The sequence below is a fragment of the Schistocerca serialis genome, chromosome 3, assembly GCF_023864345.2.
Source record: "Schistocerca serialis cubense isolate TAMUIC-IGC-003099 chromosome 3, iqSchSeri2.2, whole genome shotgun sequence".
In the NCBI taxonomy this organism is placed as follows: Eukaryota; Metazoa; Arthropoda; class Insecta; order Orthoptera; family Acrididae; genus Schistocerca; species Schistocerca serialis.
In genome coordinates, this window is record NC_064640.1 from 410,969,252 (window position 1) to 410,985,633 (window position 16,382).

General features: G+C 37.7%; 1 protein-coding gene across 4 annotated transcripts in view; it reads right to left on the bottom strand.

The window, feature by feature from the left end:
* The window catches only part of LOC126470276 (DNA fragmentation factor subunit alpha-like), an 88,964-nt gene that overhangs the window by 16,000 nt on the left and 56,582 nt on the right, over positions 1–16,382 (bottom strand). For 2 of the 4 annotated variants that reach the window (XM_050098021.1, XM_050098020.1), the window contains exon 5: positions 9,721–9,866. In XM_050098021.1, the coding sequence (XP_049953978.1) occupies positions 9,722–9,866 (145 nt within the window). In that variant the 3' untranslated portion in view covers position 9,721. Of the gene's footprint in view, positions 1–9,720; positions 9,867–16,382 lie in introns of those variants that run through there. The other 2 variants (XM_050098018.1, XM_050098019.1) reach the window with 1 other exon arrangement.

Consider the following 16,382-nt stretch of genomic DNA (forward strand, 5'->3'; position numbering starts at 1 on the left):
GGACAGAGTACATTAACTTTCCAGAACACGGCACCACAATTAATGCATAGGATACTTCACAAAAATTGAAGCACGCCATCATGTCCAAACACCCAGGAAAGTTGATGAACACCATCATCATTGTGTTGCAGGATAATGCCTGCCCAAATATTGCTATAGATGTTCCACTATGAAATCTTTACATGTCCTCCATACAATCCTGACCTCTCCCTACATGATTTCCACATTTTTTGGTGTGCTGAAGAATGGAATTTGTGGCCATCAGTTTGCTTCATATGAAGAGTGCACACCTGGGTACAATCGTGGTTCTGCAGACAACCACAAACATTTTTTCATGAAGGCATTGACCATCTTGTCTCACAGTGGAATAAATGTATTGACAGTTATGATGATTACTTTTGAAACAATAAGCAGTTTACTTACTTTTCTTCCATCTGTCTCATTTTTATGCGACTGCCCCTTATAAACTTGCACTACTATGGTGGGTCTGATTGTTATTAGATCTACTCCTGAACTATTCCTATTTGATCTTGTATTTAGAACCATGTACTCAGCTGACTAGAAGTTATTTTCTACTGGCTACTGCATTTTACTAAATCCCACTATATTTAACATCAGCAATCCAGCTCCCATTTTAAAATTTCTAATCTACTGGTTGATCAAAAAATCAGTATAAATTTGAAAACTTAATAAACTACAGAATAATGTAGATAGAGAGGTAAAAATTGACACACATGCTTGGAATGACATGGCGTTTTATTAGGAAAAAAAAAAAAAAAAAAAACCCACACTATATTGCTAGACGCGTGAAAGATCTCTTGCGCGCTCTCATTTGGTGATGATCGTGTGCTCAGTCGCCACTTTCGTCATGCTTGGCCTCCCAGGTCCCCAGACCTCAGTCCGTGCGATTATTGGCTTTGGGGTTACCTGAAGTTGCAAGTGTATCGTGATCGACCGACATCACTAGGGAGGTTGAAAGACAACATCCGACACCAATGCCTCACCATAACTCTGGACATGCTTTACAGTGCTGTTCACAACATTATTCCTCGACTACAGCTATTGTTGAGGAATAATGGTGGACATATTGAGCATTTCCTGTAAAGAACATCATCTTTGCTTTGTCTTACTTTGTTATGGTAATTATTGCTATTCTGATCAGATGGAGCACCATCTGTCGGACATTTTTTGAACGTTTGTATTTTTTTTTATTCTAATAAAACCCCATGTCATTCCAAGCATGTGGGTCAATTTGCACCTCTCTATCTACATTATTCCATGATTTATTCAGTTTTCAAATTTATACTGACTTATCACCCGGTACCTATATGAATAAGGGATCTAATGTTCCATGCTCTGACATGTAGAACACCAGTTTCGTTCTTCCTGATGGCAACATCCTCAAGTAGTCTCCATCCAGAGATACAAATGGGAGACTATTTTACATTCAAACAATGGAAAATCCTTGCTGGAATGTTGGCTCCAGCTGTCAGAGACTGTGGTTAGGTGTGTGTGTGTGTGTGTGTGTGTGTGTGTGTGTGTGTTTTTGACAAAGGCCTTGTTGGCCAAAAGTTTACTTTCTGACAGTCTTTTTTGCTGTGCCTATCTGCGACCCTGTTATATGGTGAGTAATAACTATCTTTTTCTTAATATTGTTACTATTTTACATTCGGCGTATAATAACCAAAAGATTCAGGGCTGCATGTGCTTGTGAAAAATAATGTCTGTAGTTCCCCCTTGCTTTCAGCCATTCGCAGCACAAATATGACACGGTCCTGTTGACAAATGTTATAAGACACCACCAGTCAATCATTCAGACTGTTGCTCCTGCTCCTACTGAAAAAGTTGTTGCCATTCTTCAGAAACCACAGTTCAATTTGGCCTTTCCACAGATATCTCTCTGTTGTGGTTGCACCTACAGTACAGCTATTTGTATCATTGAGGCACCCAAGCCATCCCATCTCAGAAAGGATCTCTGTTCGGGGATTGCGGCTGGATATGCAAGTAAAATTAAATGTTGTTTTTCCAAAAGTACTTTTTACATCAATGACGATCATTTTCTTTCCTTTGACACACCAGTAAATGTTAACAAATGTCTTTATGACAAAAGTAAATATAAGATACTGAGAAAAAAGGAGTGGTACACAAATAAATTCTAATTCTCTAATGCAGTCAGGGTAGTGTTCTAACTGTTAACCAAGCGACCTACTTGTTGAGCACCACTTACTGAGTGTTAGAAGGAATTCCTTTTCTCTTTCAGAGGGCAACTGCAAATTAATTATATGAGAAGTGAGTAGGCTGCAAAAGTTTATAATGACTGTCACTAACAAAGAACAGGACAGCATCTGTGCCTGTAGATGTACACATTTCCTGTAGAGTACCTTAAACAGTTAAGGGTTGAATTGCACTCTAACAAAACCAAGGTTTGGTAGTGGGGGAGGAAGGGCACAGGGTGGGGGAGGCTGGTAAAAGGTAGGTTTACAGATGGTATTGGAAGCACTGATAGGGAAAGAAACACAAATAAACATGACATAGAGGAACTGGGAGCCAATGACTTCTCTTTGTCTTTTTTGTTTGTTTGTCTGTTTTGCACATAATTAGAACCACACATCGTTCAGTGTTACTTCTTTGCATGTTTTATATCCTTACCAAATATAAATTGAATTTCATAAGTAAAAAAGTTAGAAGCTCACGTAACTGCTGCACTCTTATGTAGCCAAAACAATTACTTTTGACATAAATACAGTTTACATACACGAACACAAAATAATCTGTTTAGTTACTGGTGGTATTTTGTAATCAACGGAACATTTTTCATCATGATTGAAGGCCAATGTGGTCACTGGGTCCCTTCCCAATTGAGAACATTCAGAGCATTATGGACAAGACCCTCCAACCAGCTCGGGATTTTGACAATCTAACATGACAATTGGACAGAATTGCATTACTGACTTGTTCAATTTGTGAAGCTCTTTCTCTTGAATAAATCATACAATTTTTCTGGAATTGTAATCATTTATTTGTCTGTACATGTACATCGCATCTACTGATTTCCATCCCATTTGGATAATTCCTACGCGGTGTGTCCTTTTTTTATCTTAAGAGTGTACACATGTACCAAGGTATATGTATATGTGGATGAATGTCTGAATTTTTCTACATCTGTAGACATACAGAACTTTTTGATGATTGCTGTAAATTTATTTTAATATTTAATCTCTACTTAGAGAATGATTAACAATTATGTTAACATACACACACTTTCTACATGTAACCCAGTTTGTAACAACCGTACAAGAAAACAGGACATGAGGATGAAATGTATTCTGTAAATCAGCAGTCATCAAACTGCAGCCCACAAGCCGCATGTGGCCCAAATCAAGTACTCATGTGGCCCACAGTTCTCATCCATATTTTATTATAATACTAGTGACCCACCCTAACTCTGCATGGGTAGCATGAAGTAAGTGTGGCCAGGCAACTTGTCTGACAAAGCAGTAATTTTGTTTACGGGCGTCGTGTAGAGTTATGATTAAAATTCAGAGAACAATGATATAAGGTAACTAAACATCAACATTTCATTTCATATAAATTAAATGATTGAAGCAACTCATGCCATTTGCCAGTATAAGGCAGCTGCCGAAGCAGTCAGAGGACTGTCAGACTGCAATCCGCTAAAAATGAGCAGGGCAGTCGCACCAGTCTGCTCTGTGTGTGTGTGTGTGTGTGTGTGTGTGTGTGTGTGTGTGTGTGTGTGTGTGTGTGAAAGAGAGAGAGAGAGAGAGAGAGAGAGAGAGAGAGAGAGAGAGAGTTCTTGTTATAATAATAATTTTACGTGGCCCTATGTTCTGGTGCAAGTCTTTCAACTAAACTACACTATGGCGACTTCTTATGTCTCCCTTACCAGTTATCTAACCTGGAAAAGGTGACCCACAGTTTTTCTTCTGGCAATTTAATTCCATGACCTTCTAGTTTTCAGACATGCGCTAGACCACCAGACCTAACTCGGATTCTGCTTAAGCTTTGCTGCTGTCTGGAGTTCCGGTGGCTGTACTGTTAGATGGCATTATTTTATCTAGCAACTAGTATTAAGATCATGTAGCTCTCCTTCTCACTGACAAAAATATTCACAGATGCAGTAATATTTTAAAATGTTTGGTTGGTTGGTTAACATGGCCATGAGCTAAGTAAGTTAGCTGCTTACCTCAGAGGCAGAGGCATAAGTAGTGTGCCCACTGCAGTGTTAGAGGATGTGAGAGGTCGAATGTTTTACTGTTTGTCTTCAAGTTACAACAACCCACGGGCATGCACGACATACACTGATCAACTGCTGTGATATAAATTTTGACACAGATGTTACATACTTATGTATGCGCGTTAGAGAGATGGTCATCTTCAAATGCAGTCTTATTTGTAGCAAGGAACATTAAATTAATTACGGCTGTTCTAATACAATGTAGTGTGTAGGAGAAAACTGACATTGAATGTCAATTGCACCCACAGTAAAACCAACAACACTTGACAACACAGCTGTAAGATCACTGAGGTTGGTAGCAATATGAAATAGAGAACAATCAACACAAAGTTTCCGAGTGGTGACTACTTTTAACTATTGGTACTTGCCCGGCAGCGTACTTCTCGCACCAGTACTACAGCAAGTCTATGGGGGCTCATGAAGACACTAATTTATGTAGATTACCAATTAATAACAAGGATGGCCCATATGTGGTATGAGGTTCCATCCTGCAGTGTCAGTATTGGCTCTTGAGCAAAAAAGTTTAACGATCACTGCTCTAAATGGTGATTAATTATTAAAATAAATTTACAATAGCCTTTGAATTAATTATAGAAATGAATGATAAGCTACACAACTTGCTATTAGCTACTAAACACTGGCTGCCATGACCAAAAGGATACACAAACAAAGCACTTTTCGTTCGCAGGAACATAATACTGATGTTGCTTTGTGCTCAGTTTTTGGTTGACGGAGCACGTAAGTTTTCTCATGTTGAAGATGGAATGAACTAGAATATAACCATTTTGTTTGAACTGGACATTCTTTGTATACTTTCCATTGGAAGTGTGGACTACAGCATTGACATTCTTCCAGATATCACTCTTCCTCTAATGGAGGACATTTACAATTTCATCACTTAATATTCATCTTACAACCTCCACAGACTCACAAAATGCAGCTTTGTTAAAGGCCATCTGATCCTGACAATTGGTCCTTTCACCTTGTCAGTGCACAGCATGATTGTGCACTCAACCTCTGTAAGCAGTCATTACTAACCTCAATCCGGCACGCTTCAGTGAGAGAGAAGAGTTGACGAGTAGGGAGTGACTGCAGCACACTGCTCTCACACTCATCATATTTGCAGAACTACAGCAAGAAGGAAGGAAGCTTTTATAGCACTGACGGAACAACGGCATCTTGATCTCTGTATGCAACCCTCAACATTAGACTCGTACTCGCTCCATTTCTGATCTCTAGGACTTACCTTCAGGAGGCAGAATTCCAGTACTATAGTCAAAAAAGTAAGTTCAAGTAAGAAAACACTATTCCTTGCTTCCAAAAATAATAGTTGAGAACTGAGGAAGGACCTGATAGTTCTGAATAATAGGATTAGTTTTAAATGTGTTTGTTAACAGTACTGGAATTTTATCTCCTAAAAGTAAGCACTGTCTGGCCATTCTGGCTCCAAACATATGATGCATCTGTTTTGTAATACACATAGACTCCAATATACAAGGGCTATCCACAAAGTACATTACGTTTTGGAATTAAAAATAAATAAAGTATTGGAAATTTTTTTTTATATACAGATGAAAGCCACACTTAAATACTACTTTTCTACATAGTTGCCATTTAAATTAAGGCACTTATCGTAGTGATGGACGAGCTTGGAAATTCCTTCATCGTAAAATTCAGCCGCCTGCGCCTTCAACCAAGTGGTTAATCAGTAACCCGGTAGAAATACGATTTTTGTGGATTTCCTGGAAAGAGGCACTACAATAAACTCTCAAAGGCATTGCCAAACTCTGCACAACCTCAGGAGAGCAATACAAAACAAGCGCAGGGTAAAGTTGGGCTCAAAGATCTTGCTGATTCACAACAACGCCCGGGCCCACACGGCAAATGCCACTCGTGAAGTTCTCGAATCTTTTAAGTGGGAGTTGTTTCCTCATCAGCCGTACAGTCCCGACCTGGCACCGAGCGACTTCCACTTATTCCCAGCAATGAAGAAGTGGTTGGCTATGCAGCATTTTGATGACAACGCACAACTTCAAGAAGAGGTAACCACGTGGTTGAAGGTGCAGGCGGCCGAATTTTACGACAAAGAAATTTCCAAGCTCGTCTATCGCTACAATAAGTGCCCTAATTTAAATGGCAACTATGTAGAAAAGTAGTATTGAAGTGAGGCTTTCATCTATATATAATAAAACAAATTTCCAATACTTTATTTATTTTTAATTCCAAAACGTAATGTACTTTGTGGATAGCCCTCGTATTGTACTATTAAATGAAGACATGGTTCTGCTGAGGTTATTGCTTTATGTTACAGCCCCAGAAGAAACACCTTCATTTGACCAGTATTTGATGGCTGTGAACACAATTATGGAGAAAATTATTGTAGTACTATTTGGAGCAGGAATAACTAGAAAGTAACACCATCCATTTTCATCCTATTACTTTATCCTCACATAGACAGCAAGAAAAATAATTGTCAATTTTCTCCCATTTGAATCTCTCTTTGCAGAATGATGTACAATTTCGTATTAAAATTTCTGAGGGAAAAACTTGGTTAAAACAATATGTTAAACTGACATTCCTATTTGATTCTCTCATTATCTTGTACAATAAACCATCTGAATGTGAGTGAGGGTTTCAGAAATGAAACTCAACAGACAGGTCATGTCTGTCCTGGAAGTTATATTCATGAACTGAAAAGATTCTGAGATATCACCGCCCTTCATTAATAAAATCTAATACTTATCACTGTCCTACAACACTGTGAGAAATTTGTGTAAAGAAGTATACTCAATTGAGCCACTGAACTAGAGCAGATACTAACTAAATAACATTTGTAAAGTTATAAAGAGGAAAAGTCATTCACAAATTTCATAGGCCTTTATGACCAGTTTTAATTCCAAGTCACTAGGAACCACTAATCAAAACTGAGATCTGACAGTAGATTCTTCCATTACAATAATATTCCAGCATACTTGTCGTTAAGTCTGCACTGACAATTTAGCTACTAGTAAGTTCCAAAATTATTGTCCACTAAGCCTTAATCCCCAATTCCAATCCCTTGTAACTGTGTTTGCTTTCACATTTTCAGACTCAAATGGAAGAACAACAATTTTACCCACATGAAGAGCTGAAGTGTGGAGTGACTAATGTGTCTTGTTGACAGAAGACAATTTGGAAAAAATTAGTTTGCTCAAGTAATTATAAAGGACTAGCAAACCAGGCAATGTTTCACAATTGCTAAATATGTAGGCAATTGGATATATGTACTAAACTCCTCCTCCTTTCTCCTCCTCTCCCCCCCCCCCTCCCCCCATCCATCTTCTCTTCTCTCATCTGTCTCACCTCGAGCTACGTTTTCTGTTATTGTAAACAAGACTGCGAAATTGTGATGGGAACTGAATTCACTTAAAATAAGTACGCAAATCAGTTAGGATCATTTATATGTGAGGTATGAGAGAGACCTCACCAGCTGCTGGATCTGTGAATATAGTAGCTTCAGTAATAGCATTTTGCATAGCTTTAAGCTGTGAGTTGGTATGATTACATAGTTACGGACGATTCAAATTCCCTAGTAGTACTCTAATCATTAACTGATAAACCATAAATATAACTGTCCTTTTTTTCTGCAAAATTAATGTCAAACAAGGGAACAAAAAAATCTCATTGTTGTGTGTGCAAGTTTTATATAAAATTGTACAAGGGGAAAGAATATATATGGGAGAAATAATTTTTCTAATGGTTTTCCGTGCCCTGCTACTGCAGTTAAAACTAATTACGAGAAAGAAAACAAAATCGCACATTTTCACAGCATAGCATTTTCTTTCTACCAGTAAGTTTTAATAGCAAACCTGTACATTGTCATTAAAAATAAATAAATATATTTCCAATGTCCGTCTGAATATTTATTAGTGTACTGTGGAAAATTCTGAAGCAAATCAGCAAAGAACTTTTGAAATTTTCACTAACAACACTTCCCTTTTATATATTGCACATATTAAAATACATATAGCCCGTGTCCATTTGAACGTTTATTAGAGCATCATGCAAAAATCTGAAGTAAATCAGTCAAGTACTTTTCGAGATTTTTGGTAACAACATTAAATGACGACTTGTTTTTATATGGTAAGAAGATAGTTTGAAAAGTTCTCGGATCAGAATAGAAAAAAAGTACTTACATCACTGAAACTTTTTTATTTTTCAATGTAGTCTCCTTGTTGATAAATGCACTTGGTCCAACGATATTCCAGTGCCTTGATCCCATCTTGAAAATGAGTTTCCTCCAGGCCTGCAAAATAGTTGTCAACTCCGGCTATCAATCCTTCGTTTGAAAGGAATCTTTGTCCACCAAGAAAAATTTTCAGTTTTGGGAAGAGATGGAAGCCTGAGAGAGCCATATCAGGTGAATAAGGCAGGTGTGGCAACAATTCATTCCTTAGTTTGTGTAATTTTGCCACGCTGACGACACACACGTGCAGGCGCGCGTCAAGAGGCACAGCACCCATCTTCCAGATAATTTTTTCATTTTTAATTATGCTGTTAAAATGTGATATATCCCTTCAGATGACATCTGGAAAGTGTGAGCAATTTCATGCTCTTTCAATCGGCAATCCCCCGCAACCATTTTGTGCACTTTTGAAATGGTTTCTGGAGTAGTGACATATCTTGGCTGACCGCTACATGTATCATCATCTAAGCTCTCCCGACCAAATTTAAATTCATTTGTCCACTTAGCAACAGTTGACTATGAAGGAGCAGAGTCCCCCAGAATATTCTGGAAATCAGCATGAATGTCCTTCTCTTTAATACCTTTCTTTACAAAGTACTTAATCACAGCTCGAATCTCGATTTTTTCCATCTTCACAAATCACTATACGTGTACAACAATAGAGCCACGTCACCACCACAACTCTCTTCCAAGAGCACTGACATGGCACATATTTACAGGCAACAGTCCAATGAGTATCATGTGAACAGCTCATTGCGCTAGCGCTGATCTCTCGAGGTGATTCCGAGAACTTTTCAAACCACCCTTGTGGTATAGATGACGAGAAACAATGAGTGAAGAGAAAAATATTCTGAAATAACATGTGAATTTTGTTTATTTATAGAAGTACTTGTGTTCCAGAGGACCAGAACAGCTTCATCTATTACACTCTTAAGAGTGAAACAATACTGCCACTAACTCATACAACACAAACCATCCACATTGTAAATAGTGTAAATTTTCGCAACTTCTGTTGAACATGTTTACAGTAAGAATGAATTTTCAAAGTAGTCAAGAATCAAGTAAATTATTGTCATCATCATAAAATATTAACTACACGGCAATAAGTGGTATCTCTGTCTTAGATAAAAAGTATTTATCATGGTCAAAATATATGATAGCATTAACAAACAATTACAAACAGTTACAATTTATTATTATTATTATTATATATGACAACCAAAATATCGTTGATAGTTACCTTACACTTTTTCTTTCTTGACTTGTACCACTTCCTCCTGCTGCCCTCCACGATACAATTTGAGCAATTCTAGGGCCTCTTGAGCTTGCCGTTTCTCTGATAAGAATCTTCCACTTGCTTCCTTCAGTTGCACCAAAAATATTTCACTAGAAAAGTCAATATTTCATTATAAATATAGCTATATAGTTTCAGCAAGCAGGTAACATTTATACTTAACAAAAAAACAGATCAACATTAAGACGTTGTATGAGTCAGTATAAACCAGAATGCAACTTCACATAACACACTAAAATATTTAAAAGCCCATAAGGGTCTGTACAGCACAGCAGGTTGTGCAAATTCTCAGAGCTTCACAATTACATGTGGTGGGGCATATTTTCATTGTTACAACATATCAAGACAGAGTTACTTTCACAACATATACAGAACAAAAAGGAAGGCAAGTAAGTGGTGCCATATTGTGCACCAAGCTGCTTCACGTCAGCACCTGCCATCCAGGAACAAATACGGGACTACCTGCAACATTCTGTGTCAGCCTGCACCGCTGATTTGAGACTAGCAGCAGCTGGACTATGGAATTACTGCCCCATGTGTACACTGCCATAACACCACAACAGAAACACCTGCATTTGGGGTAATGCTGTGACCAGGAGGCACGGACTGCTGATGAACGGCATCACATTATGTTCGGTGATGAATCAAGGTTTTGAAAGTATGATGGAGACCTGTGGAGAGGTCCCGTTCTTCCAATGTTATGGAGAGGCACAGCGATATTACTCCTGGTGTCATGGTATGGGGGGCATCAGGTATGACTTCTGGTCGTGGCTGGTAGTGATTGAGGGAACTCTGAGGGCACAATGATGAGTCACGGACATCCCGCATCCTCGTGAGCTAAGTCTCATGTGACAGTATTAGATCCCCAGATGTGTTCCTGACAGAACATGTGTGGGACCAGCTCAGGCATCAGCTCTGTCCCAGCACCAGTATCCAGAATATCGAGGAACAGTTACAACACTTACGCTTCAGAAGAGGATAAAATCGGTGCATGCATTCAGGCCAGAGGGGGTGCAACTCCATACTGATAAATGGGCTCATACTGCTACATTCTTTGTAACTTTGACTTAATTTGTAATTACTGAAATAACATCACACATGCTCTCAACACTTGAAGTTTCATTTTGTTTTCTCCTCCCCTTCTGGGTGCTTCTTCTGTCAGGCAGTGTATGTGGATGTATATGTACTAAGTAATATACTTTGAAACACTGAGCGGATACCTATCAATTATTGTGATACAATATGTTTTGTGTGCTTTGTCACATTTGGTTATTGGGGCACAATGCATTATCAAACTCTCTGAATGACTAACATAAAAAAATCGAAATTCTGGATGCTTGCTCCCGCCTGGACAAATTTCTGTCCATAAAGCCTGACTCTAGCGAGGGTTGGCTGATCTTCTGGACATGTTAACCATCTGACAACATCCAAGAGGTGTGTGTAACTTATAGGGTTCTATTGACACAAAAAGCATGACTCATAATTGATTAACAGTTTCAATGGAGGAAGAACAGATGGCCTTACTGGAATCAACGTAACTTAGCAATCATATGTGAATCAATTGTTTAGCAGTTTTCAAGTCGTGTAGATAAGCCAAACATTGGATCAGAGTTTGCAGTTTGTCTGGATGGGCACGAGAAACAAAAATTCTGAAGATCACTCAAAATGTTCTTAACTTGAACATGATTTTTCTATCTTTTATTAACTGATTATTGCTACATGTGATGAAGCTATAAATGTTTATCGACAGATTTGTCAGGTAAGGGTTGTTACAATGCTTCACTTTGCTGGTGCTGTACAAAAAGCAGAGAAGAAAAAATCAACACAACAAAAAACTGTTCACCACTAAGTGAGGCAGAGGGGTGTTTAGCAGTAATGAGAACATATTTTTAAAACATTTGTTGTAAAGGTTACAGTAACATAACATTACACGGTATTTCTTACTATTGCAAAATCACACTGTAAAATTCTATGTAAGTACTGCCAATGACCCTAATATGACATATCAAAATAAAAAAAGAAAACAGAAAGAACATATATGCACTACCAAAGTAAAAAAGAAAAATGAGATTTTTAATGAAATAGTAGGATCACATCCACAATTCTTTAAAGAATCGAACTCCCATGTATAAACCAGCTTCAAATGTCTGAGTGCTGTGAGTTCATGCATTGAGACATAGGTACAGTTTATAACTTTAATACTTGACTTATTGTGTTTCATCTTTAAGTGGACACAGACAGAAGGCTGCTAATACTTTGTGTGTTCTGTCAGGACTGAGCACACATAAATGCTTACACACTTTGCAAAAGCATTGTCGCAATTTGCAACAACAAAGTGAATGTTATCTCAAAGATTACGTTTGGTCATAAGGCTAATTTTGTGACAAAGATCTTTCAGTGTGATCTTGTATCAAGAAAATAATACATGGTACAATGACTTTACACATAATGAGTTGCGTATAAAAAAAATGTGAAGTATGTCATTTTCATTGGGAACAGGAACATGTATTTTTTGTAACAGAGAGAAATGGCACATGTATTTGTTTTATGTATCAAATTACTATCACTTTCTTGAAAAATACAAACGCTGAGAGACATTTCAAAACTGTATACCTAAGTGAGAAGGTTGAGTGTCTTTTTTACTGTAAACTGAGGGAAAAAAAAAATCAAGCAAAATCTGTTCACAAAATCAGTAGACAAAAGTGTTGCTGCCACTCTTGTTTCTTATTGTGTTTCAAATGTATTGGAGAAGAGGAGGAAACCCTCTGAAGGGGAATTCGTAAAAGATGCAATTTGAGAAGTAGCTGATGCATTGTTTCAGAATTTCAAAAACAAGTCTGAAATAGTGGCTGCTATCGAATCCCTCCAACTTTAATCAAGAACAACCACAAGAGAAGCCGAAACAATGGCTAAGGATGTTTTTCCTCAACTGAAAACAGATTTGGATGAGTATTGCTACTTTTCAATGCAATAATACGAGCCCAATGATGCAACATACACAGCTCAGTTATCAGTTTTTCTAAGTATTTCATCCCAGCTGACAAAACATCTATCAACTAACTTGTAAGAGCACCAAAGATGGAGCTCTAGTCATAAGAGTTTCTAAATAAAAGTTTTTTTATATCACTGTATATCACACCATCAGTCTCTGTGTGGAAAGTTTTTAAATTTGAATGAAACTATGAAAACTGTTGTGAATATGGTCAACAAAATTAGGTCTCATTGTCTTTTGCCAGCTATCACATTGTTTTTCAAAAACTAGATGATAATTGTTTCAGTATCACAAAGATTGCTGCTCCCTCCAGGATTTTCCATTGTTTAAAGATAATATTTTGTTTGCTTATACTGATAATCCTCTCTGCTTTCTTAACTGACCTAAAAGGAACACTTAATGGACTAAACTTGAAATTTCACGGTAATGACAAACATATTGCTGATATGATATCTGAAATAACTTCTTTTACAGATAAATTGAGTTTATGGAAGTGCTGCCTCAAGTGAGGTTAATTAACACACTTTCCAACTCTGAAGAAGCAAACATAAGAGAATGAGATACCTAATGATAGTCAAAGTCATGTACCAATGACATCCAATTTACGGACGATTTCAATGGCTGGTTTTCAGATTTCAGAAAGATATCAGTGATAACCCAATTTCTATCTTTCCCTTGGGCTAGCCTTGAACTTCTGGATAATCTTCTTCCATTGAAAATGTTTTTGATGTAGATAGGTTAGCTGGTGAACTTGAAATAATACCTTTAAAAAATGACTTTTATCTTGAAAGTGTTGCAGAACACAAAAACTGTTGGCCTATTTCCCCATAAGTACTCCATATCAATTAATGCTGCATGTATGACAAATGCCTTATTTGCTTCTGCTTACCTTTGTGTATCATTATTTCCAAATATGAATTTTATTAAAAATAAGCACAAAACATGGCTGGCTGATGAACACCTGAACTACTGTATTCAAATAAGTGTAAAATGTTATACACAAAATAGTTAGGACATTGTTATCTCAAGTTTCACATTAAATGTGAGATAATTCTTCTGTTAAGAATATAAGAATATAGTTGAAAAGTATAATGAAATAAAATTCTTACACTTTGAACAAATAGTGAAAATGTAAAACTTTTATTGTTAAATAGTTGTTTTATAATATCCAAAAATTAAAAATGTAGCAATTATTTTATTTTTATAAGAAGTAGTGCACTTTGATATGTTAAGATGGAATAGTAGAATGTGATGGATTTGTGGTTCTCTACCCCTGCCATGATTGTACCTCTTAATGTGTAGTTGTGACAGCATTTTACATTTTTAAACTTGGTCAATAATTACATAAAATACTGAAAATCAAATTATTCTTACCCCATGGAAGTTGTTACATGGGCAACCTGAAACTGGAACCAGGTGACCAATTAAGAGGAGTTCCAAACAAGTAGCAAAATGCACTGGTTATCTTATTTCTTTCACTGTACCAATGGGAACTCCAGAATGGAATATAATACACATATGAGGACAGATCACTGCTAACTAAACGGAAGAGCTGCTGATCAGTGGACAAGCACAGAGAAAGATTGATGAACTGATTAGTTTTCAGACCTTGAATTATAGTCCTTTAAATGTGGCTGTGTGCTGATTAGCATCTCTTCTGTTTGGTGAATAGCTATCTGTCCTCAAATACTCATTAAAGATGTGTTTCCATTACAAATCATAATTATGAATTGTAAGCATGCAATGTCACAACAAAATTTCTTTTAGAGAGTACTGATAAGAAACTTTGGAACCTTGTGAACTTCGGATAATTTTAGTAATTTATATAGGCACTTGAGTAACAGATGGACTATGCAATTTCTTTTCCATTTTTGAGTTCTGCATTGCTTCTTGTAGCCAACATAAAGATATATCATAGGAAACGAGCTGTCTCCTGGGGTGTCTCTTTCTCTGCCTCCTTTTGGACTTATCTGGTACGTCTAAGAAGTGAGATTTCTTTGTTCAGATACGTAATGGGCCATGACCATTGAATGTTGCACATTTTGGACTGTAATTTTGGAGTTTCATACCTAGTGATTCTGGAGACTATAAAAGTAAATCAAAAAATACAACAGTGGTTACAGATTTGTGAGTTTTAAGATAAAATTAATGTGTACTGCTATATGGGGGTAATTTCAATATAACAGTACTGCTTCTATGGAAAGGACAATGTTACAGTGTACAGCCCAGCAAAAAGCCACAGTGATACTAAGATATCTGAAACTATGTTAATGACAAGGGGCAGCAATGAATAATTCTCATCTACACTGTGCAGTCACATTGATGTGACCACCTGTCAAAAGCCTGAATATCCACCTTTTGCAGCATGGGTCACTGCAAAATGTGCAGGAAGAGAGTCAATGAGGTTCTGGAAGGTACTGACAGGGATGTGGAGCCATGTGCCATGGCCAACTACACTAGGATTCTCAGTTGAGGATCCGTGGCATGAACAGCGTGATCGGGGTGGTCCCACAGGTTTTTGATTGAGTTTAAATCCAGGGAGATTGATGGCAGTAAACTCATCCAGGTGTTCTTTGAACCATGCACGAACACTGTGAGCTGTGTGACATGTTGCACTGTCCTGCTGGTATATGCCATTGTGCCGAGGAAAAACATACTGCATGTAAGGGTGGACATGGTCTCCGAGGATAGATGCATATTAGTGTTAATCCACTGTGCCTTCCAGAATGACAAGATCATCCAGCTAATGCCACAAAAACATTTGGCTGACTGTAACTCTCCGTCCTCCAGCCTGGACCCTTCTGACGATTGTTACAGAGTGTTTGCTTTCAGACATTTCACGCTGTACACACTAACGGCAATCTGTCATCTTAAAAATGCCACCTGTCACCATTCAGTGGACGTCCACATGTGGTATATGCATGCAAATTAAAGCCTTTGTCAGTGATGAACAGTTGTCAGCACAGTTGCATGAACCACGCACCTGCTGTGTAGGCCATATGCAACAACATTCACTGAAAGTCATTGAGAAGACAATGTTGGTAGGCCCTTGGTTCATTCATCTGGGCAGTCAGTTGCTCAACAGTTGCATGCCTATTTGCCCACACACATTTCCACAGCCATCATTCACACTTGTCATTTATGGCCCGTGGTGCATCACAGCTGCATTGGTGCCAGTTTTGGATAGCGCCATTTGCCGTGCATGGAACACTTTAAGCATGGTGACACCCAAACAGTTTCCACCCTTGGCTGAAAGCCAATGATCATTCTCTTTTGAATGTCAGATAAATCACTCTGTTTCTGTATTATGACAATGGCTGCACTGTTTTTCACATTCCCCAGACACGCTTCATACACCCTCCACTGCTAGTGCTGCCATCTGTTGTCTGTGAGTGGTTACTGCATGTTGATGTTGAACATATGTGGTAGTCACATAAAATGTTACTGGATCATGCAGTTTTTAGAAGTGTAGAGAAATTGATGCTTTCATGAATAATTTTGCTATTTCTGTTTCAAATCCAGACTTGTCCAGTCATAAATACAGGAATGACTGTACTAGTAATGTGGATGCTCAAGACATAAATATAACTCACAGGTGATTTTAAGCTTTGGGAAA